Source organism: Labeo rohita, chromosome 5 (genome assembly GCF_022985175.1).
Source record: "Labeo rohita strain BAU-BD-2019 chromosome 5, IGBB_LRoh.1.0, whole genome shotgun sequence".
NCBI lineage: Eukaryota > Metazoa > Chordata > Actinopteri > Cypriniformes > Cyprinidae > Labeo > Labeo rohita.
The window spans coordinates 24016823-24042665 of NC_066873.1; the positions used below are offsets into that span (position 1 = coordinate 24016823).

The 25843-nt window shown below is 37.7% G+C and overlaps 1 protein-coding gene across 4 annotated transcripts in view; it reads right to left on the minus strand.

Moving 5' to 3' along the window:
* Positions 1 to 25435, minus strand: part of eda (ectodysplasin A) — a 41655-nt gene extending 16220 nt beyond the window's left edge. For all 4 annotated transcript variants that reach the window (XR_007827749.1, XM_051109511.1, XM_051109510.1 and 1 more), the window contains exon 1: positions 25002 to 25435. Coding sequence is in view for 3 of the 4 variants with exons in the window: in XM_051109511.1 (XP_050965468.1) it covers positions 25002 to 25319 (318 nt within the window). In the remaining variant the exon portion in view is untranslated. The remainder of the gene's footprint in view (positions 1 to 25001) is intronic.
* Positions 25436 to 25843: the final 408 nt, after the last annotated feature.

Below are 25843 nucleotides of genomic sequence, written 5' to 3' on the forward strand. Positions count from 1 at the left end.
TAACCGGTAAGATGACACTTTTAGATCTGTAAACACCTTGCTGTGTCACACTTTGTTTTTTAATCCACTGTGTGTTTGAAATCAGACACTGTAGGCCTGTCTTCCTGCCAGAGGATGTTCCAGCCTTTGGACATGATGTTCTGGCTCAGAGTCTGCATGTGTGTAAGAGAGAGAAAGCACTGAAAAGCTCCAAGCTTACTGATCTGCTCATTTACAATTATGATAAGCAACAAAAGAAAGCGAGTATGTAGGTTTAATTACATGTACTTTAGGGACCAAACGGGCCCTAGAAGTTAGCCAAATCTGACAAAACCGGCCTTTGGGGACATCTGAGTCACCATCAAACGTAAAAGGGGTTTATAAATAAAGCAAATAATGTGTTTCTAATATTAAACATGCAAAAGGTTTTCTTTTAGACGTATGGTTTGGGTTAGTCTGAAGTAATTATAATTAGCTTTAAATATAAACAATAGAGGTCTACGGTTATGTCCTCATTTAGCAAGATGTGTGTGTGTGTCTGTGAGAAACAGCTCTGCACAGTCTAGACCTTGTAACTCGACCCTAGTGTGAGACATCTCATCTGTCTCTCTTTTACACACACTAAACAACACACACACTAAACACTGTACCTTTTTTTTTTTAACTGTACACCAACCGCTTTCTTTCTTAAAGGTCATTACAAACTTTGTCTTACTGCAGTATCACAAGAGATCTACAGTATTTACTTAATTAATTACTTAGTAACACTTTATAAAAAAAAAACCCTGTAGTTTATTGACATTAGTTACATTGATTATCACCAACACTTAACATTGTTAAGTAGATATTTTTGAAAGACATAACGAAATAATGAATAACCAAGGATTCATTACATTGATCAAGTGTTACAGTAAAGACAGTTTAATAATCCATTATATAATATTATATATCATTATATAATATGGTTCCCACAAAAAATTAACGTATTACTCCACCCCAAAATGAAAATCTTGTCATTAATCACTTACCCCTGTGTCGTTCCAAACCCGTAAAAGCTTTGTTCGTCTTCGGAACACAGTTTAAGATGTTTTGGATGAAAACCGGGCGGTTTGTCCCATTGCGTGCCAGGTGAATACCATTGTCAAGACCCAGAAAAATATGAAAGACGTCGTCAAAATAGTCCATCTGCCATCAGTGGTTCAACCATAATTTTACGAAGCTACGAGAATACTTTTCTACGCAAAGAAAACAAAAATAACGACTTTATTCAACAATTCGTCTCCTCCGCGTCACCGTAGCGCCATTTTGGATAGTATTTGGATAATATCCCCTGTACGCAAACAGTGTACGTTGTTCTCCGACACGGATACTCTGTTTTCGTTCGAATCATAGCGTAAATAAACGGAGACAACGTATCCGCATGACGCAGCTGACAGAGAATAGTGTACGCTGTTTGCGTACAGGTGATCTAAAATGGCGCTACGGTGATACAGACGAGATGAATTGTTGAATAAAGTCGTTATTTTTATTTTTGTCGCATAAAAAAATATTTTCGCCGCTTCATAAAATTCAGACTGAACCACTGATGGCATATGGACTATTTTGACAATGACTTTCTTACTTTTTTGAGTTTTCACAGTGGTATTTACCTGGCAGTCAATGGGACAGTCAAAATTCTCCCGGTTTTCATCCAAAATATCTTTTACGGGTTTGGAACGGCATGGGGGTAAGCAATTAATGACAAAATTTTCATTTTGGGGTGGAGTAACCCTTTAAGAATATTCAACATTGATAATATGAAATGTTCTTGAGCAGCAAATCAGCATATTATAATGATTTCTGAAGAATCATGTGACACTGAAGACTGGAGTAATGATGCTGAAATTTCAGCTTTTACTTAACAGGAATAAATTACACTTGAAAAAAGTATTCAAATAGAACAGCTATTTTGAATTGTAATAATATTTCACAATATTACGGTTGATTTTTACAGTGCTGTTTATATTGTCAAAAACATTTTAAAAACCTTAAACTTTTGAACGATTATGTACCAGATGCATGAATAAGATCAAACTGAACCTTACTGTAAAGTGTTGCCAAAACACACAAGAGGACACAAGTTATAGCGAGAGCGAGAGAGAATTGTCTTTCTTTAGACCACCCACAACCTGATTGGTCAAATGCTCCATCAAGCTAAAATTGCTTCGCTCGAACGTGTGTCCGCATGTGTGTACATTTCTTCATGCTTGTAAAACAAGAGATTGTGAAGAGATAAACGCTGCTGCATGATGAATACGTGCGTGTGTTTGTCAGTTGTCACCGAGGACAGATACACTCACACCCTCATATGTACACGTGTGTAGACTCACACATACACATGTGTTGCTCTGAAACAATATTTATAGTAAGGGTACGCGCTGTATGAGGCCTAATTTATTTCTGTTTGAATTGTATGACATTGCGTGTTGAAGAAGTTGTGTATGTGTGTGGTCTAAGCTAACGGTAGCATCTATTCCACTCATACTTATTTTGACATTTTCCATTCTTTCCACTGACAGCTGGAGAAAAACGACCGTTTTAATCAGACTGACCACACACACATAATCGCAACACAAACACAGCGCAACACAAGAAAGCGTGTGTTTCACATTAATACACTACACTTCATTTACATTATTCTTGTTTTTCTGAAACATTAGGGGCAATTCTTTCTCGAAACTTTCCCTCTCCACAAACCGTTTTAACCTGTTGCTGACCTGTACTGACACACACACACACAAACACCTAATTTCTAAAAACATCTCACAATGTAATGTGTTTTTTATTGTGTATTTTGTGTCCGAGTCCAAGCCGATGCCCTCACTGGTCACTTTTCACTGTGGGTTATTAACTAGGTCTGAAATGCATTATGTTTGTATCTTAAACCGCTAGCACTCAGATGTTTAATTAAATTCTGTTTCACAAACTCTCTATTTGATTCCAATTTATTTAGGGATATTATGGTTATAGTGTCCATTTTGCTTACATATGAAAGAAATCCTCTCATCTAATGCTGTATCATCCTATATATATATATATATATATATATATATATATATATATATATATATATATATATATATATATATATATATACACATACATACATACATACATATATATATATATATATATATATAGTCCAAAACACCAGATATCAGCTGATTTATAATTTTAATTTTCATTTCTTTACTAACTGTTATGTGTAAAATTATTACAAAATTCTAAACTCATGAATACTTCAGTCATAAACCCTCATGAAAGAGTATGAAGTTTATCTTTCTGAATGAATAATGAATGAACAGGTTCATAGCAGTCTTTTGATCATGAAACAGATTACACTGGTTTTGATACATGTATTTAATTCATGAAATTATTTACGAAAAAAAAAAAAGGTCTACTAGTGGGTGTAAATGACTCATTATGTGTGGTACAGGATCAGTTCTGTTTCTGGATAATATGGGTGAAAAATGAAAATGTACATATCTCCATTGCCAGATTCATGCATTGCCATAAAGTAAAAAATACCCATCAAGTCTGAATCATGTACACTACCAGTCAAAAGTTTTTGAACAGTAAGATTTTTAATGATATATTTTTTAAAAAAGTCTCTTCTGCTCACCAAGCCTGCATTTATTTGATCCAAAATACAGCAAAAGCAGTAATATTGTGAAATATTTTCTGCTTTCTATTTTAGTATATTTTAAAATGTAATTTATTCTGGTGATCAAATCCAAATATTCAGCATCATTAATCTAGTCTTCTGTCACATGATCCTTCAGAAATCATTTTAATACACTGATTTGCTGTTCAAGAAAAAAAATATTATTATTATTATTTTCAATATTTAAAACAAGTCGAGTACATTTGTTTCAGGATTCTTTGATGAAAAGTAAGATCCATAGAATGATTTTTGAAGGATCATGTGACTGGAGTAATGATGCTAAAAATTCAGCTTTGAAAATCACAGGAATAAATTACATTTTAAAATATATTCAAATGGAAAACAGTTAAGTTTAGAAAACTGCTTTCACTCCAACCGAACAAACTGAACTCTAATGTCAAGTGGACTCACATGCGCACAAAAGATCTATTATGAAAGCGCTCAGTTGTGTTTTTTAGCAGCACGAGTTTGTTTTTTGCAAATCATGTCAATTATCACTTCAGGGATGAAACCCTCAAAGATGAAATGGTCAACCGCCACAAGATACCAGATGTACAATAAACGACTTTAAAATATTTCAATAAACCATCCACATATTGTTGACTGTCCGTTAACATAAATTAAACGCCGATGGGTAGAGATCTGGTGACAGAATGGTGTTATAAATCCTGAATGTTCTAGAAGAAGAAGGGAAATAATGTCAGGATGGATTAAAATGTTTGATAGTTTGACATTATGACCCAATCACAGAGCAAGACAACACTCGCTTTGAGCAGATGTTCTCATTGTTGAGAATGACCGCAGTCCTTCTGGACCAATGAAGCTCACTTGACATCATACAATTAAACTCCTACTGAGAGATACAATCCTCTAGAGACACACACACAAGTGTGTGTATGAAATGTGCACGAAAGCATTGCATATGAAGACGTTTCCTTGACGTGGCAGAAGAGACGTATGTCTAAAATCAAGTGGAGAATCTGACGAACTGCAGTGGTAGTTTAGTGGTTAAAGACCTGGGCCTCTAGCTGAACGACTGGAAGATGTATTCCAGGAAATGGAGAGTTTCTGAGATCACAGCCAGCTCTATCACCATTACAATGTTGTGAGAGGCAGTTAATCCTACTCTGCTCCAGGGGGACCATCTCTACGACCGGTCAATCATAAATCTCACGTCATCACCATCATTAGACAATCATTTACAGCTATTTAAGCCAAGAGTTTAATAATAAAAATTACATAGCTGGAACCTCAAGAAATATCGATAACTAAGTTGTTTTCTCTCCTTGTCAAAGGGCACAAAATCTTCCAGCACTTCAGAACATTTAAATGTACAAAGAACAGAGCATAAGACTAGATCTCCATATATCACACCAAGCACTGCAACCATCTGGGGGCATGTAAGAAAGGAGTGAATCTGGGTAAATTATGCCACGTTTTGACAGGCATCTCAAAAACTGGCCATTAGTTAAATAGTTTAGGACCGAAAGAGAAATCATTTAGCTATATTCGCTATGTTTCTAAGGGCTGTCAAAGAGGCTTGTGCACGTGAATATGGTGCTCAGAGCGTAGGAGTATTGAACTGAGTTATTTTTGAGCTTTATGCGCCTTGAACGGTTAAATACACACACTTGCATGTGTCAGAATGCCCGTTTTCACAAGTACCCTTGTAAACACAGTAATTTAGGTCTTAAGTGAAAGCAAACAGCTGAGAAAGAAAACATGTGTAACAGCATATTGGATCCAAGCAGCTCTTAAAGTGACTAAATCACTTCTGTAACTTTAAGACGTAAGAAATATATATTCAATTTACACCGTGAAGAACATGCACTGTTTTTATACATTTGATTACTTCATATAATGTATGTAGCATTTCATACTTATTGTTCTACTGTAGTTTTTTTTGTCCTATTGTCCTATCGTATTTGTCGTGTATCCTATTGTTTGTGATACATACCATTACTGTGAAATAAAATTACTCATATTGTGATAGAAGATTTTGATCATATTGCCTACCCCTATTTAAAATACATAAACATTTCAATTGATAACTTATTTTGAGTAATGCCTTTGATTTCTGAAGTAAAATTCATTTATTATTTTTTTGGTTTGTTTGTTTTTTTAAATTGGCCATAATGTCAGTACTGTGAGGGAGATGCAATTGTGCTAAAATAATAACAAAGGTAAAAAAAATGTTTCACTTATCACTATCCAAAAACTTTGTCAGCTGATGTCATAAGGACTTGTTAAATCCAAATTTTGTTGAAAATGGTATAAATGGTTATCAAAACCATATGAAATCAGCAAGGATACAGTGATTATGCTGAATTTCTAAAATATATTCTTTGTCTTTATCATAGATACTGCCATCTGTCACTAACACAATAATGGCAAGCATACTTTTTTGTAATAATGTTATATCCAGAGCATTTAGATGATGTTACGGTGAATTTACACAGAGCACATGGCTTTAACCAACTTGGATGACTTTCTAAAAGGGTTTAAAAGAAAAGGGTCTGGTAGAGTTTGAGCAAAGCATGTCAAGGTTGTTGAACGGTTTGTGTCAGGTTGCGAATGAGTGTAAGAGACCTTCACAACAGTTAATGATGTCACTCCCTCAGAGGAGGGATCTTTTTACCGTGGCAATCTGATTACAGCTCTGCTTGCTTTGGCTAAAGAGCACATCAGAAATCAAATGTTCTCTGGCAAGAGTTATATTTTCTCAAACACACACAAAGTGCGTTTCCGAGCACACAATACCGACTAGCAGGTCAGAGCGGTGTTTGACCTGCTAGGAATGCAGACTTGAACAATTTATAAAGTAAAGCACACACATCCGTTGTATAACATTGTATAACCAATGCTGCGATGGTGGTTAAAACGGCTGGTGGTTCTGTAACACACACACACACACACACACACACACGTATAAAGAAGTGCGCCAGACCTTATGTGACAGTGGTCTCAACATGTTCTCACCTCATAAGCGGTGAGTTTCTCCAGTTAGAGGGCAGTGTGACACACACAGCACGGACAGCTGGATGTGTGGTTTTTACTTGTACAGCTGGAGCCCATCTGGGACCAACACTGGATGAGATGTGCATACACACTCACAAACACACACATACACAGACACACAAGATGCAAGCTGTGATAAACCCGAACTGGCCTCCTCATCAATAGACCCCTTTCTTCTCTCCTGTTATATCTACATATCCTCACGTCACCTTGTCTTCCTCCAGGAGGAATGCTCTTATTATTATGAAGATAAAAAAACAGATAGACAATTAATATGATTTTATTCATAGGTTTTAAATCCAAACTATGAGCTAACCTTTGGAGAAATCTGGATAAAAGAACAAAAAAGGAAACACAAGACAACCTTCTGATGACCTACTTGCTCTTCGGTCTGCAGATTTCAGTGTTGAAGCTGATCAAAGCATGTGTTCCTGCTTTGATACTGCTGTTAGTGTTGGATTCATTTCCCTCTGTCTTTTCATCTATTATTGCTCTATTTCATGTTACATCCCATGGGAGAAAAAAGGCATTATATCATCATTCCAACATGCAAACAATAAAATAAAATAGAAAAAAAACATTAATCTCCAATGCAAGCTGATCACTATAAATGTGTCACAGACATGGAAATGATAGCTTGACACTAGTGTTGGGCGATATGCTCAATTTTCATAGCGTCCTATCGTCAGCCTGTGAGATCACCGTTACACGATATTATCGTGCTAATTTACTCAATTACTTACTTAGTTTCATTGCCGGAACCAACACCAGCGTAAGAATGTTTACATTATAAAAAGAACCTCATCACTGATTAGCCTAGCCTAGTCTAGTGCAAGTTTATGCACTTTAAAAAAAAAACACTCCAGGTACCATAAGTGAATACAGTTCTGCATGATGAATAAATCTCTTACCCTTTATTGACACTGCACACGTCTGCAGCGCAAAGTGGGGAGCATTCGCGAGCTGTGCCCCCAAAACGAGTTACTGTGCCCCCCTTTTCCATTCTCTCCCCTCCTTACTGAACGTGATCGATTTCGAAAGTGAAAGCGAAACCGGAAAAACAGTGCGCATAAGAAAACAACTGCACGCTTTCGCGAGCATCAGCAACTGCATGCATTTACAGATTGCACGTTTCCCACCCGAAACACCCACCGTATCCACTCTAGTCAATGCTTGTGTTTATACCAGTCACATTGCGGCAAGTTTCTGAAGCGCCCCAGGAGCGGCTCTCTACACTGGATTGCTAAAATTAAGTGCCTTTCTATTTTTGACGGATAATAATAATAATTGTCTTGCTGTCGTCAAAGGCATAAGTAACAGGCAATATCTCGGACTATCGTCGATACACGATACTATCATCTATCGGCACAGCCCTACTTGACACAAATCAAAAGTTGGCGAGATACTATCAGATCACATCAGAATGTGGCACTCCTCTGTGGAGGGGAAATGTTTTCCCTCAAAATATAAATTCTACTGAATTTAAGGGCTGCGTATCAATACAAATTTCCAATTCAGTTTGGATTCACAAGCTTACGATTGGATTCGATTCCAATGTAGAGTGGGATTTGTCAGACTAATTGAAACAGCAAATCATAATTTAGTAAGTTGTTCTTAACTATTCATTAAGAATAGTTAGAATAGCTCAAAAGAGTTGTTTGTTCATGAAGTACACTTCACTGGTTGTGCTGCATGGTTCTGAATCACTGAAAAGAATCAGTTCCTAAGAGTCATTTGTGTGTGAATTGATTACACCAGTTTTTACATTGTTAATTAGTGTGGCTGGCAAGGAAAACTAAAACGGAACAGCTTAAGCAACTGGGAAACAGGAAAGATGCATTTTCCTGACACTTTGCGGCACATGCACTGTTTGTCTCAGAAATACGCCACATTTTCCCTTAAAATATAAATTCTGCGGATTTTACAGCCAAATATATTTATGGTATCCAACGTAGAGAAAGATTTGTCAGAATGTTTTGAAGCATGGCTGCTGGTTTGAGCTGGTTTAAGCTGGTTCTTAGCTGGTCATGAGCTGGTTTAAGCTTGTTCTCTTAGCTGGTCATGTGCTGGTCCTAAGGAACTAGCTCCTGCTCAGGACCACCTTAGGACCGGCACATAACCAGCTTAAACCAGCTCAAACCAGCAGCCATGCTTCAAAACATACCTAACCAGCATATGCTGTTATAACAGTAAATCATAATTTAGTCAGTCGTTCTGAATGATTCATTAAGAAGATTGGCTCAAAACGTTAAGTAGGCTTCACTGTTTGTGCCGTATGGTTCTGATTCACTAAAAAGAATCAGTTCAGTCATTTGTGTGTGTATCAATTACACCAATTTTTGCATTGATAATAACTGTACATGGCTGGCAAGGAAAGCTAAAATAGAACAGCTTAAACAAGAAAGATGCTTCTTCTTAACATTTTGCAGCACATTCTTTGCCATGGGACTGTATTTCGCCACGGTGGCTAAAAGCAGTGAGGGAAATACTGGCATAAGTAAAAAAAAAAATGCTCTTAGAATGAATCTCCAGAGGATCCTGTAGCTTCACTGCCTTACACACAGCTCAGTGAACATTAACAAATGAGCTAAAAAGCAAGCTTTACCATCCTAAACATTTAACAACACACCTACAGGTGACCAAAACAATGCTTGACATAGGCAGAAGATCTCTTTCTGTTCTGACAGACAAAACACCAAATGAATTCAACAAAAGCTCAGAAAACACACAACCCCAATTAGAGCTTTGTTCAGCAGCAGCAAGTGATTCAACTGTTATGATTCAGGGGACAGATGTAAGAAGAAGAGAGCTAAAGAGGCAAAAAGAGAATAAAAGATGTAAAGAGCTGTTTTGAAAATGTAGTCAACAAACTGACAGAGTTGCGATTTCTGAAAAACACCCATCTTACTCAAATTCACACGCACACAAACACGAGAAGACAGATGCTTTGGGTTCCACTGATATTGTTGGTTATAAATATACATTTACTCACATTACACAGTCTCACAGTGCATTCTCGCACAGTACGGCAGCGAAACACCACATTAAAGATTTATTACTGAGCTGCATATTTGTGGGCAACTAAACATCAGAGTTCATAACACAGTAACAAAGGAATGAGAGGAACACATTATGCCCTCTATTACAGTAAACAGACCAATATCCAATTTGAAGAAGTCTGTTTTTCTAAAAAATACCACTCAGCAGAAATTTGTGGTTCTGCAAATATGGTTAGAAAGTAAAATAAAGCTGATTGAGAACTAATTAATTTTGCTCATTTAACAAACCATATCCAGAAGTTATAATTCTGATCAATTAGCGTCACCAAAATGAATTGGAAAAATAGCCCCGTCACTATTTTACATGGTTGCCTGCACCAAACTCAGTCCATTGGTTGAGCCAAAAGTTGACACATCAGACCACTAAAACAAACAGAGCAATGTTTGAAATTGCCACAGATCCAAGTGTTTACACATTTCGGGAAGTCATCATTGGAGTTGTCTCTCCATATTATCATGGGATAGCAGAAAGTATGTTAACAGAAAAAATACACAGCAGCTTCAAATAGTGATGAAAGAAATATTAGAAATATATTTACAGCTTTTGCACTGAAAGCAGCAAAACTGCAACCAGTCTAAATCGTAATTTTTACCCAATTGCCATATGAGTTGATTTGCACAAAACTTTTGCTCCAAATTCAATCAACCAACACAGTTTCAAATCAATACAGGAAATGCGTGGCGACATCACTGAACAAATGTGATTAATGCATTCCATATTAGAGCAAAACAAACTACAGATGTGTGTCAATAACCTATTGGTTCCAGTGTATCAGACACACGCTCTTCACTCTCTCCTTCGTATCATATTTCGTATTGCTTGCAGTTTAATTGTTTGACCACATCATGCAGCCTTGCACAAAAAAAACAGAACAAAATTCTGTTGTTTACTCGCCCATACATGTGTTATTTTGCTGAATGTCTTTTCCATATGTGAATGAAAACTGTCAAACTCCCAAAAAAACAAAACAAAACAACAAAAAAAAAACACTGTAAAAGTAGTCCATATGACTAGTGTAATATATATCAAGTAATACAACTGCCTGCTTACAAATAACTAGTAGTAATCATGATAATAGTAAACATATTAATATAACAATTGACATATAAGAGGTCATTGTACCAAAAAACATCATGTAAGTTTCAGAACTCAAAACTTTCTCTTAAAAAAACAGCTAATATTGAATGTGGAATATGCCACTTTATGATGTAATAGCTCTGCAGAAGAAAATCAACGCCTGCTTCTACAGCACTACCTGTTTAGCCCCACCCACCGTTTCACGCATGTAGTGTAAATAACGAGAAAGGCAAACACGAGTCTACGCAGAAACTTAACAATGAAGATGGCTCTGAAGACAAGACACTCTGTGCAGTACCAATTTAGCTTACTGAAAAATGCTAATTCATTCTCTGCCAGCAGATGGCACTTTTCGTCAGGAATACCGTTTCTTCCGTAACCGCAGTAAACAAAGCAGCACAGCACCTGACCTTGAAACTTGAAGCGCTCATATTTAATCAATTAAACCACAGCCTTATTTTACATGTAGGCCTATATTTAGGGTTGTTTTTTTTTTTTTCACCGGAGTACTACCTGAGTCTTCTCCTCCCACTTCTACCAGTGATTCTTCCCGTGGTACTACCTGCGCAGATAGTGTTGTAGGTTGCCAAGTTAAGGGGACAAATGGGTTGAAATTTGTGTTGATTGTGTGAGAAGGATGCATTTCATACAAAATCTGGCAACTGAACAACCATGGAATATGTTGACGTGATTATTCATATAATAAGGTTTGGGCCATACAAATTCCAGGAGTTTCACTGAGGGCGAATGTAGCAAACATATAAAATATGGCCAGTGGTATTTTTTTTTAATAGAAAGATTAAAATATGAGAGAAATACTTAAAATATTTAAACAGGATGATAGCGGGATAGAATGGCAAAATACGGGAGAATCCCAGGAAAAATGGGAGGGTTGACAGGTATGGACAGATATCATATAGTCTCAACCTCAGATGTCATGCCCACAGAATGTTGGCTAAACGTCTGATGCATAAGAAACACTTAGCTGTAAACACTTCAGGAGTTTCGAAGTCATCATTGGATTGGTTAGATTATACAAGATTTCCGGGAGACGTGCCGTGGCACCAAACCCCCTCACGAAAGAAGAAAGCCGTCGTGTTTACTGTGATGAGTGCTTATCAAGATCAACTAAACGCTGGATTTTCAAAAGTATGTGAAAAATGTAAAGTTTGCGGCATAGAATTTTAAAAATATGTCTGAGAGTTTTACACACCGGTCTGTTATTGCGACGACATTTCCACGCCCCTAAACATGACGTGGCACAAAACAAAACGTGATTGGTTGCTGTACCTGTCAGTCATATGGCCTCTTGGGCGGGCCTTGGCCATTCAAAGTAGCCAAAGTTCCCAGACCTTCTGTCATCAGTCTGAAAGTCTGGCTATGTGAGACTAGCTATCACATAGCTTCAGAGGACTTAGCGTATAAATCATACAGACTACATTTATGGTACTTTCTGGAGCTTTTTTTTTTTTTTTTCAGACATTACGTTCAATTTCTGTTTACATGATTTGAAAAGCAGTACAAACATGATCTGGTTGAGAGTAGAGTCCTCAAAAAATGCTGTGGTCTTGTCTGAGGGTGGATCTTGATAAATCTAATAGGTATAGAAGTACATATCTGTTTAACTTGCAAGTTCAATATGAGAGCTCAATTCTTTTTGACAAACGCACTGAAGTCATCCCCGCTCCTGCTGCTATATACAGAGCTCAGAATGGAATCCTCCGAGACCTCTGCTAAACTTGAGCAACATCTAAAAGCTGTTACACCCTCCCATGAACACTGCCAAATGAGAGCAGAATGTGCTCCAGAGGTTGCAATCAGATCAGGCCATGACATTAGACTGAGTTATTGGATTCTCAAATGAGCGAGCCAGTGAGGGTTATGTATGAACACCGTAAAACATCAGATCATGAGCATTCCCAGAATGAAGACAGAATCTAAATATGAATCTAGAAATGTGACAGGGTCAACTGGCAGCCTTACGCACATTCTCAAATTGGGTTAGTTTGTACTGACATCGATCACAGCTTGTCTGAATAAATGCCATGGAAATGGCTCAAATTTGTTCTTCTCCTCAGCTTTTGGCACGTTACTTTGATATCTAGAAGATGGCAAGTGATCAACAGTTCAACAAAACCACAAACGAGCGTGTGTGTGTTTGTGTGTAGTCACAAATCCATTCGCCCTATTAAACTTTGTGTCATCCGTGTGCAGTCAAGCTATTTCTGCCTGTCATCACTGTAGCTAAGCGACAACTGCTCCAGAGCCAACGCGAGTGTGTGCATGCGAGTTTGTATGTGCTTGCATACAAGTATTTGCCCTCTTAACTAAAACCAGATCCTGGGCTCTATTTCCTCTCTATCTCTCTCTCTCACACACACACACACAAACACACACTCCAAGGGTCGTGTGTCTGGTGCCATAAGTGGTTTGTAAAGTGAGGCGTTCCCGTTTGTCTGAAGGATCCTGAGTGTTTGGAAGGATTAATACCAGCTGATGAACGGAATACAGCAGAAAAAATGAACAGCTGCAGAGAGAAAAATCAAGGGCAACTCAAAGAAGTCGGTTCTGTCATCTGTTAGTCTTCACCTCCGAGCCTCATCTAAACCTCTCTGGGTACGCAGTCTGTTTCTTTACAAGCTAAATCAATAACATACCACAAAATTACACACACCACAGTATGCAAACATGCACACATGCTAATACAGACATGTCACACATGTACAAGCACATGCACACCAGTTTACACTAACTTCTAAAACAGATTCGTTCTTAACTAACCACTTAACCAGAGTCACGCTCGCTTTCACCCCTAACAAATGATATGAAACAGCGTCGTCAGTGTGACCAGACTGAACCTAAAGGCTACTTGTGCATTTTCTGCTACAGTCATACTGGTAGCTAAAAGCATAATCATATTATCCAAAATATTTAAGTAACAAACATGCAAGGGGTGGGGAATGTGTCAAGCTTTTGTGGAAATCTGCGGCGCTTTCTGTGGAGTTCTGCGCGTACAGATCCCATGTGGGCCTGGTCATCGGTAACAAAGTCTTGCGGCTTGGACAACGCACACAGACTTGTACGCATACATCACAAATATTTATCCCGAACTTAAGACGGGAAACATGTAAGCAAGAGATCACAGAGGCCTCCACATATTTCTGAAGGATTACACGTCTCAGCGTGTGTGTTGTTCTGTGTTGTATGCAAACCGTGACAGCTTCAAACAAAAGCCTTGGCTCATCAAGCACACAGAAGAATGAATGTCCCTCTTTCTCACTCCTATTTTTGTTTTTCCTCAATCCTTTGCTCATTATTTCTCTTCTCTGATACTTTTTCCTCCATATTCATCCTCATTCTCATGTTTGTGGCGTGAGTCACTAGTGCTGGCTTTAAACTAGAGAAAATTAACCTTTGTGTAACACTGAAATCCCAGTATACATACACACAGATGAGGTCTCGTAATGCATAAATCATGAGTAATGGCTGTAATACAATAGTACCAACAGATATGGCAACAATACTGTACAGAGCAAATAACTTTGATTATACTCCACTCCGATTTTCTATACAATGTTATTTTATTACAATCCATCCGCGGTCATTTACATCCTGAGGTTCCACGCAGGTCTCATTTTAAACACATTTTCTTTGTCTTTGGAGATTTGACAGCAGGCTTGTGACTGAATGCAGAGCACCAGCCTAAATCAAAACAGTAAAGACACAAATGCTTTTCTCAGTAGCTAATGCTGGCAAAAATAGCTCACACAAAGGAGGAGTCAGAAGGAAGGAAGGTAGAAAGAATGGGGATTGATGGATGGATGGACGGACAGACAAAAGTGGTACAATGTGGATCTTTGATTTGTAAATAAATTATTCTTTTTAGTCAAAGAAATGATCTACTTCAGAGAAGGGGTCAAATGATTCAAGTTCTAGTAGTTACAGTTACATAAATATATTTCTACTCCAATTTGTTTTTTGAAATATTATAATTTAAATGGTGGATGTCATAAAAACTTGACGGATTTATTTAAACATAATTTAAAGGAGTAGTTCACTTCCAGGACAAAAATTTACAGATAATGTACTCACCCCACTGTCATCCAAAATGTTCATGTCTTTCTTTCTTCAGTCATAAAGAAATTATGTTTTTTGAGGAAAACATTTCAGGAATTATCTCCATATAGTGGACTTCAGTGGTGCCCCATACTTCCAAAATGCAGTTTAAATACAGCTTCAAAGGGCTCTAAACGATCCCAGCCAAGAAATAAGTGTCTTATCTAGCAAAACATTTGGTCTAAAAAAAATGAAAATGTGTTTACTTTTTAACTTTGAGATAAAAAAAAAAAAAAAAAAAAAGTACATAAAGTACATAAATTTTTTTTTTTTTTTTTTTTTAAATGACTGATCATTTTGCTAAATAAAACCCTTATTTCTTGGCTGGGATTGTTTAGAGCCCTTTGAAGCTGCATTGAGACTGCATTTCAGAAGTTCAAACTCATGGGCACCATAGAAGTCCGCTATACAGAGATAATTCTTGAATGTTCTGTTCAAAGAACAATTTCTTTACGACTGAAGAAAGAAAGAAACATCTTGGATGACAACGGGGTGAGTACATTATCTGTAAATTTTTGTTCTGAAAGTGAATTACTCCTTTAAACGCTGAAGAACAGTAAAATGTATAAAGAATATGTTATATGGTGCATATATTTTGCAAAATGCAACCCTCTAGAGTTATTTTTTTCTAGCTGACTAGTTTATGGTTAGCGAATATGTTTTTTTCTAAGGTAAACGTGGCGTTACGTGACATTGTTTACAAGCTGTTATACTGACGTCTTTCCATAGTTGAAACACTGATTGAGCGATTACATGAAACAGGATACGGATTTCAGTTAGTTGAACTCTTTTAACATACCTTCGGATGATTACTCATGTTTATTTCATGCTGAAACTTGTATTAAAGCAGAGGAGACCAGTTCACGTGCGCATCATGCTGCCGCTTTTCTAGAACTGAGGTATACTGTAATAAAACGGACAGAATTTGAAACCGAATACTTTGTTTTATATCAAAAGTAACAAAGTACAAAGCTTATTAAGATTTATTGGATGGGAGGTGCGCCACTATTTTGTTTATTAACTGAAAACCGGCTAGACTAATCAATTAGTCTGGGATTTAAGAATCAATATCTTTTCGTAAAAATGAGAACTGATTAAAATCAAGAAATAATTTTTCCTTAGTAAATAATGACTTACATTTCAGCTTGTATCTCAAACAAAATCATCATATGGGACACAATATAAGACAAGTCATAAAGAGCAATCAGGACAGTCCTCAGAATTTCTTCTTTTCCACTGAGGAAAAAATAGCTGTAAGGTTTTGGAACGACTACAGGGTGAGTAATGACAGAATGTTCATTTTTGGGTGAATTATTCCTTTAAAGAGAGACAAAGACTGATATTGCCACATATAAAAGTATGTCTCAGCAGCAAACCCACTTTTTATTTATGAATGTATAATTTTGGAGATGTCATTTGGTTCTCTGAGACTCTTTTTAAACATGCCAGATGATTTCTGCTCCAAACACCCAACACGCACACGCAAGCTTTGGCTATCATGATCACTCATACGTTCACACCATCATCAGTCTGGCGTTTTAGAACAAACATTAAACTAACATGTGATCTAGTGCCTTTCAAGAGAAACGTGTGCATACGATCACACACATACGCACGCACACATGTGCCTGGAACGTGTTCAACATCTTGTTCGATGCTGGAGCCGTTGCTCCACCTTTTCAATAGATTTTGTGTTGTTAATGCCAGACTTTAATGGCTTCATTAAAACACCTTAAAAAAAAACAAACATTCTTTACTCTTGAGACATAGTGGGACATGGGAAACCTCAGGTGAATACTTTAAAGTTTCATATTAGACATCCAACTTAAGAAAACTTCCAAAAGGCATCACTTCACTAACCAACTGTAGAGAGAGGGAAAACTCTAAATCAATCAATACCAGGCATTTCCTTGTTCGTCCTCCAATTAGAGAGTTGCTGTCCTGACCCCTGACCTGAATGGACAAATGATGCCATTGCAAGCTTGTCAGGTGGTCAGAAAGAGCAAGCACTGATCAAGTGATTAGTATTTTACGTGCGAGCACAGCGAGTGCATCGTGATTCTGTCGAGTGCTTGGAGTCGAGGCTGGGCCGCACCTGTCTGCAATTTGGCACATACTCTTCTGCACCTGCTCACTTGATTTATTCTCTCTCTCACTGGCTTTGTTCCCCCCTCCTTTGCTTTGCCTGGTGTAAAGGGCTCTGTGTTGTGGCTTTTAAACAATTCCAATTTGGGACAAACCACAAACCACATGAAACAGAGAGAGCAAGAGATAGAGAGGCTAGTGAGAGAGAGAAAGAGAGAGAGAGAGACATCTGCTCAACAGCTTGACGCACACTTAAATGAACATACAGCTTTTGGACAGAAGGGAAGGAGAGAAAGAAAGAAGGTGAGAAAGAGAGAAAAGAAAGAACGAGATGAGGAGCTGTGTGCACGTATGAATGCATTTATAAAAATCACTGATTGTTTTTTTTTTTATGTTTGAACCATTATGACATCATGAATCCTTTATCAAATGGATGACAACACTTCTGTTCTATTCTAACAATAACATAATCATGTCATAGGCCCTACATATTTATACTCCAGAGAAACTTCCTTATATACACAAATTCATATTAATTTCCGGAGTCTTGCTAGATATATGACGCAGGCCATCAGTCTAACCAGAAAAACATGAACAATCATCTAAGCCGTCATAAATCAGTGATACAATCTCAAAGGGCACACCATCCGTATTCAGATTCATATCATTACTGTCAGCCTCACTCAAATGTCACCATATGTAAAACAGCATACTGTTCAACAGAACCAATTCATGAACATATAAGTGAGGCCTCTGGCAAAGTACACACTGTTTTTATAGCAAAAGGTCAACCGTTACATTTACACTAATTTCCTTAAGCTATGCCGTAATGACCATCTTGGAGGGTGGTCCAAATATATGAATGAAATTTACTAAGGCCTTAAGTAAAGTGTAGGAGTTCACTTTTTTTTTTTTTCCGATGGCAAGTGCCAATTTTGAGAGAGCAGTGTGAGAGCACAGCATTTAATTCAACTGCTGTAAAAACTTTATTTTACATAATAGTTACTAAAATATTTGGTTATAAATCACTTAATTAAAATAAAAAATATATATACATTTTGAATTTGATAAAAAAAAAAAAATCTTTAAAAATAAACAATTAATACTTACAGCACCTTTCAATAATAAGATTATTCCCCAGCTCCACCTGTATAGATCTGCTACGGGGTGATTCATGTATGCTATATGGGGGTTATTCATATGTGTTATATGTGCAGCAGCAGTATTTCTTACATACTTACAGCAGCATGTTGTGGATGTATTGGCAGTAGCAAGTCTCGGTATTTGCTTTGCCGCAGCAGCGTAGCAGATCTATTCCGCCAAAACCAAATACATTAACAGTGTCATGTACATTACCATGCCAATCCTTCTGAGAGTTGTCATGACAGAAATGTAACACAGTGTTAAACTGTATATAGCGAAGAATAATTTGAAGTTGCTTGCTCATGGGTACTGTCAATCTAAAGACATTGACATCAATTGACATCCAATACACAATACCTAGTTTCTCGGTCTAGGAACATTTTAGTTACACTACTGTCTATGCAGGGTCAGAAAGCTCTCGGATTTTATCACAAATATCTTAATTTGCGTTCCAAAAATGAACAAAGGTCTTACGCGTTTGGAACAACATAATAAGGGTGAGTAATTAATGCCAGAATTTTCATTTTTGGGTAAACTATCCCTTTAATGATTTGTTTAAATATTATAAATGTGTATTTTTGTAATGCAAATAGTATACTGTTAAACATTATGACGTTTACCATTGTATTAGACAGAACGGTTAAACAAATATAGTAAACTACTGAAGACAGAGAATGGGAGCTCTGGTGCACCTGTAGTCAGTAAAGTAAAAGTCCCACTTATCAAACTTTTTGGTCAAACTGCAAAAAATGACTTGTCAATCCAATAATTAAAAAATGTCAGACAATACAACAGCTTTATATCAGTCAACCACTACAAACATGGACCAGACATTATAATTTCACTTCAAAGAGATCCAAATTGGAACTAGAACCCGCATCTCTGGATCAGTCCACCATTAAAAATAACCTTTCACTGATTATTAATGAGTTATGCAAGATATTAACACTTAAAAAGAAAACGTGTTCAGCTACTGAATTAAAAATGTGCACAATATTAATATTAATCTGGAATTTTAAGTGAATCATGAAAGTTCTGTTTGATTCTGAAAGGAATTCTGACATCATATTCTTTGTAAGGAAGAAAACAAAACTCTGAGCAAGAAATTAGAATTAAGGGCTCAAGAGCGTAGAAATAAAAGAATCTATGTATGATTGTGAATGTCACCTTCATCACTCTTACTCTAGCCTCATCTGGATCAGTCTCTTTTCAAACACACCCCATACAGATGTGCACGTCCACACACACAGATTAGAGCAGGTTTAGATTATGAGCATGTTATCACACATGGATTACATTATTGAGAACAACATTTCATACGATTCTCAAAGGACCATCAAGAATATGCTGGTAATGACTCCAAAAACAACACAAGCCTCTGCTCTCATCTCAAACCACAGGGAGGTTCACATATCACAGGCAGCGAGATAGATTGTCCTGTTTAGTCGAGCTTTCACTCATCTTCTCTTCTTTTTTCCCTACCTCTCCAAATGGACGGAGGTTTCGTCAAAAGCAACAAATGATCAAATACCGTACACCCACGCAGCTGTGCTCAAATTAATTTAGCATACAAGATCTAAACTGCTTTTATTCAGACGAGTCGTTTCAACAGAGTGATAACAGGAGGCCTTGTCAAAATATACACAAGCTCACGCATGACCTTTCGACCTCTACGCTTAATGACAGATCATAGCCTGGTCACAGACAATGATGTTTGTCTGGAACTCTCTCAGTCGGGGAACCTCAGGGCGAAGCAAACTCATTTAAGAACAGAGGGAATTACATTCTCGTGTAAAGAAACACACTCACACAGATGTCAACAAGGACGGAAACCACCAGGAAACACAAACCGCTGCGAAAAGTTTAAATCACCACAACAGAGACAAAATACAATATTAACAGATACAGACACATACACACATACACACACCACAACAGAAGGACTGAGGATTCCTCACAAATGCCAAGCAGGACCAGAATAATGGGTGTTATTATACGTACAACGTCAAACATACACACACAGGCTCATACAGACAGACTGACATGCACACACAAACAAACACAAATACAAACACACACACACAGGCGGCAGACGCACACACTGGGTTACTTGGGGACAGCCATGCTAAAAATGGGGCAGTGTGTTCAGACTCCAGTCACAACCAATATAAGCTCACATTAATCACAAAGAAACCTTTTTAAATTTCAAAAGCTTTATTTATTGACAGAGAGGCCATTGAGCTGTTTGTAGTTGTTTTTGAGGTGGCAGGGCTTGTGTGAAGGGTCAGAGGTCACGGGTCAGTTAGGATCTGCCTTGGGTATCCAAGTCACAGTGAATATGATAAAAACAGGAAGTAAAGTCACACCCACCAAAAACAATACCAGCAACAAGACTGTGACTAGCTACTGATTTATTAACCTTTAAAATATATATTTTTTCAGAAAAGTATTAACGGAAGCCTGTTTACGCCACTGAATAAAAAATAAAATAAGGTAATTGCGAGTTTTTAAATCGAACAATTTTTTTCTCAGAATTGCATAATACAAACTGCAATTCTAACATTTTTGCAAATTGCAAGTTATACAGTCTGAATTTCAAGATAAACTCACAATTATTTTTTTGTTCTCAAAATTGCAACTTATAAAGTTAGAATAATGGGATATAAATTCACGATTGTGACTTATAAAGTGTTTTTTCTCAGTTGCATGATATAAACTCGCAGCTGTGAGTTATAAAGCCAAACTGCGAGATATAAACTCACAATTGCGAGAAATAAGGTAGACTTTTTCTCACAAATGCAAATTTGTATCTTGTAATTCTGTCTATTTTTCCCCTCACAATTCTAAGCTTATATCTTACTATTCTTTTTTCTCGCAACTTGTTTCTTGCAATTTTTTTCTCAGAATTGCATGATACATACTCGCAATAGTGAGATATAAAGTCAAAATTGCAAGATATAGACTCGCAATTGTGAGAAAGTCGACTTTTTTCCCCCCGCAAATGCGAGTTTGTATCTCACAATCTGCCTTTTTCCATGCAATTCCGAGTTTATATCTTGCACTTCAGCCTACAATTACAAAATACGATGTGTAAATGGTGTGTGGGCATTTAAATGTAATATATACTCAGAATTGCGAGAAATGTGTCTCAATAAATCTGAATTTTTAAAAACTGGTTTATTAAAACGAATCGTCCAATCAAACTGATTAATTCAAATAATTTCAATTTTTCAGTCTATACTGGGAAAAATAAATACTGTTATACTGAAAAGAGCTGACTTACTCTGACATCACAGAGAAATTAAGTTACATTGCTTTCTATCCGTCTAGCTTGTAAAAATAATAATATGCCTGCCTGATCTGACCCTTAAAAATGACTTTTATTAGTGTGACCTATTGTAGTCAGGTAGACTCAGTCATCTACCCAACCATCCAGCCATCCATCCATCCAATCATCATGCTGCTCTAAAGTGTAATTTTAAAGCTTTGGTTCCCAAACTTACACACACATCTGTGTGTTGGCTGTTGTCTGAGACTCCTTAAATAGATCCAGCTGTTTAAAGTAAAGCCATTAAAGTCATGCAAACATTCTGTTTCTTCAGAGCACAGCTCTCTAACACCTGTTTGGCTGAGGTGAACCCGCTCTTAGATCCCTCATTAGCACACACATACACACACACAGACACACACTTTTGTAATCAGTCAGACAGAGCAGCGCTCTGGGATATATGGCTAACACTATATCAGATCTAAGATGCTGATCAACAAGCACATTCCTTACTGCTAACTCCTCACTGCTAACTCAAAGGACAAAGGACTCGGGCTAACACACCGGGCGCATGTGAGAAACTTGTGTGTGTATTAGTTACAGCGGTAAATAGTTGAATGGAGAGTAATTAGAGTGTGGCTGACTCCATCCATTAATGTAATATCCTGTCGAGGAGGAATCCCATACCTACAAAGCTTAATAAGGAATAGTGTGTGTGTGCATTAGAGAGCTCACACTGCGATCTGGCCACATGCCATAATGCCTGAGAGAGAAAAAGAGAGAGGTTGATGGGGAAAGTATTCCCTTCGTTTTCCCATACTCTCTCTCACACACACAAACTCTAACAAAGGAAAGCTCTGATCTACACTGTAAAAGAAAAGCAGGTATGACTTTCACTACACAAACACAAACTGGATGTGCTATAACAAGACATCAACAGCATTTTCACAGCTGACTCAGAGTATTTCATGTATGGACTTACAAAGGGATTGGACTAATAAAGTTACCAATAAATAACATAATTATATAACATATAGATATAAAACTGGTATAACTGGCAATATTGGTTACATCAGCCAAGCCAATATGTACCATACTGTGCATCCACAGACTTACATCATGATGCTTCCACTCTGTTTACAAAAACAACCTCATCCATGCAACACAACAAAAAAACAAAATAAAAATAACTTTGGTTGTTTTTGTTTTCTTAGGGAAACTATATTTTACATGACAGCATGTTGCACAAACACTTTCTCTCGCTCTGTGGCTTCACTGCATGTCATTTTAACTTTGACAGGCTAACCACGCTCACGCCTCTCTCAATCAGAGTCGTCATGGTTACACGCCTCCTTTTGACATGCATCAGTGCAACACTCAAACACACATATATGCACGCACATGCACACAGCAACACCACACACACATTTAACCTAAGGCAAAAAATTAGTAATCGGAAGGATTTTTGTATGAATCTATTACATCATGCTTAGCAACAATATCACTATATTTGGTGGAAACAAACATTTCACAAAGTCAAGCGTCGCAAGTTCGAGCCTTACACTCAAAATTTACTACGATTTTTTTAAGCGCTCTTGAAGATGCTTCTGGAGGAACAGGTGGCTGCTCTTGCATTTGTTCTTCATCTGAGTTCAGGCAACTCTGAGTGCCTAAAAATCACATTATGAAATTACAAATATGAAAACTGTGAATGCAAACATGTAGACCTTTAAAAATGAGTAAGATGACTGTGATGGACCAGTATGATGACAATATCTACACGGTAAGCAAGCAGAACAATTACTACAGCCCATTCCACTAACTTTTACTGTATATATATACGTTAGATTCATTCATTCATTCATTGCAGGAATTTGTCTGTGTGTGTAATTCTACCTCCAGAATTCACCTCTAGTTTTGCCTAATAAAACGCATCCATAAGCCAAGCGTTCTGGATCCAGCACTAACGCATTGCCCGCGGGGTGAACATCAGGAAATGCTGCGACAAGCCTGGCCTTTTGCCAAAGGAATTAAACACGAGTCCGGGCCAAACCGCAGCAAAGGCTAAATAAACAGCGACCTGTGCCGCCTGACAGTAAAAGTGCGTCTGATGAAGAGAGCTTGTAAAAAGGACAGATGTTGTTTAAACAGAACAAATGTACCCTGCAGGTGAACGATTCACAGTTACGAGAAGCGCGTCACTCCTGGGCTTTTGACGCACAATGTGAGCGGGGTGAGAGACAATGCTCACCTAAATCAATGACTGAAGCTTACAACCCAGATAGGTTTCTGTCATGCCTGAGGGTTAAGAGTTATGGATCCTCACAGGAAACTCAGTGGTTGCAGGTTCAAACTCCTGCAAACTGCAATTCATCAGCAAAATTGGGATCTGTGCTTGTGACCAGGACCACAAAACCAGTCATAAGGGTCCATTTTTTTAAACTGAGATTTATACATCATATGATACACAACTATTTGAAAATCTGGAATCTGAGGGTGCAAAAAAAAATTTCTAAATATTCAGAAAATTCCTTTTAAGTTGTAACGAAGTTCTTATGCATATTACTAATCAAAAATAAAATATATTTTTTTGGATATTTTTACGGTAGGAAATTTACAAAATATCTTCATGGGACATAATCTTTACTTAATATTCTTATGCTTTTTTGGCATAAAAGAAAAATGTATCATTTTGACCCATACAATGTATTTTTGGCTATTGCTACAAATATACCTGTGCTACTTAAGACTGGTTTTGTGGTCTGGGGTCACATATGTGGAAAATGAATAAAATGCTACTATAAATGTTAGTAAATAATATATAAATAACACATCTGGTAAATACCGATTGCCTTCTGTAACTGAATGTGCATATTAAATGCATATTAATATAATATTAATAACAGTTGTATACAACTACTGATGAACTATAGTGCAAAACATACACACACACACACACACACAATCAACAAGTGTTAAACATCTTTGTTTTCATTAATACAGCACAATAATTTCTGTAATTTCTACTTCATTTGATGAATTTTCAAAGTTCCAGCTCGACTTTCTTAATTGGTAATGTAAAAACAAAGGTGCAATGACATAATTGTGCAGACTGTGACTTCTGCACAGTTAAAATGCTGCTTTAAAGTTTTATTTTAGTGGAGTGCTTTTTTGTACTGTACTATTCTGTCTCACGCAATTATTACTTGGTTCCAAAGACCAAAGCACACCTGATATCGACCATCAGCAGCTTATTAATAAAGGCTCCAAGACCTGAACTGGGTGTGTCAAACAAGGGAGACCTCCAAAATGAGCAGCACTTGGGTACTTCGGTGCCAGGATTGAGAGGCATTGATCTAAAGGAAGTGGGACTAACAATAGGTCTCCAACAAAACAAAACACACTCACTCACAAACACTCTCACACACACGCAATCAATAGTCTGGGAGGCAAGACAATAAGAAATTCTCTTCTCAATAACAGAAGCTGAAGCCAAGTGAGCAGGAAGGAGGTTTCTGCTTTTTGTATAGAACAACAGATAACTCAGTTTACCTGGTCGTCTATTGTTGGGTGGTCGGTGTCCGGTAACCGGAGCACTGGCGCTGTGGCTTCATAGTGCGGTGCTGGCCCCGTTGATGACACCTCATCTTTGTTTTTCTGGGATATTTCTCGTTTGAGCTCCGAGCGCAGGTCCAGGTAGCAGAAGAGCGTGACGAGGTGCAGAGAGAGCGAGAGGATGAACAAACTCAGGAAGATTTTGCAGTTGTTGCATTGGCTTTTGCACTCACACGCCGCCTGCGTGCGCTCTGGCTCCTCTAACTTCACCGGTTCGCGCTTCGGTACCATGGCTGCGTGCAGGTCGGTCATCATTGCTTCTGCATACCGAACTTCCTCGTCCTCTCAGCGACTTTTGGCTTGGACTGGTCGCGGTGAGCAAGCGCTTCTCTGCGGGCTCATCTGGCTTCCTGACCTCGGACTGCGAGGATTCAGGCTGATAACCTACTACGGCCAGTTCCAGAGACCGACCCCTTGCTGCTGATTGGCTGCCGGCGTGACGTCACCTCATTGAAAATCCTCCCGCGGAAAAGCGCGGCACTGTGACATTCATCAAAGCGCAAACAAACATCAATCACTGTAGCGCTAACAATAGCGTCAGACGTTCGCTCCCGATTACACAATATTTCCCATTTCGTAAGCCCTGAAAGGAACAGTCTGTAAATAAGTTGGTAAAGTCAAGAGAGTTTCCTAATTCGTTTCGCTGCGTCTCCACAGCAGGGGGTTTTCAAACTTCACACACCTACTGCACCTACATACGCTTTAAATAACTTAGCGTTGCATAATGCTCAATAAATCATTATTTAAAAAGTCAGACGTAGATTAAAATATCTCGAAAC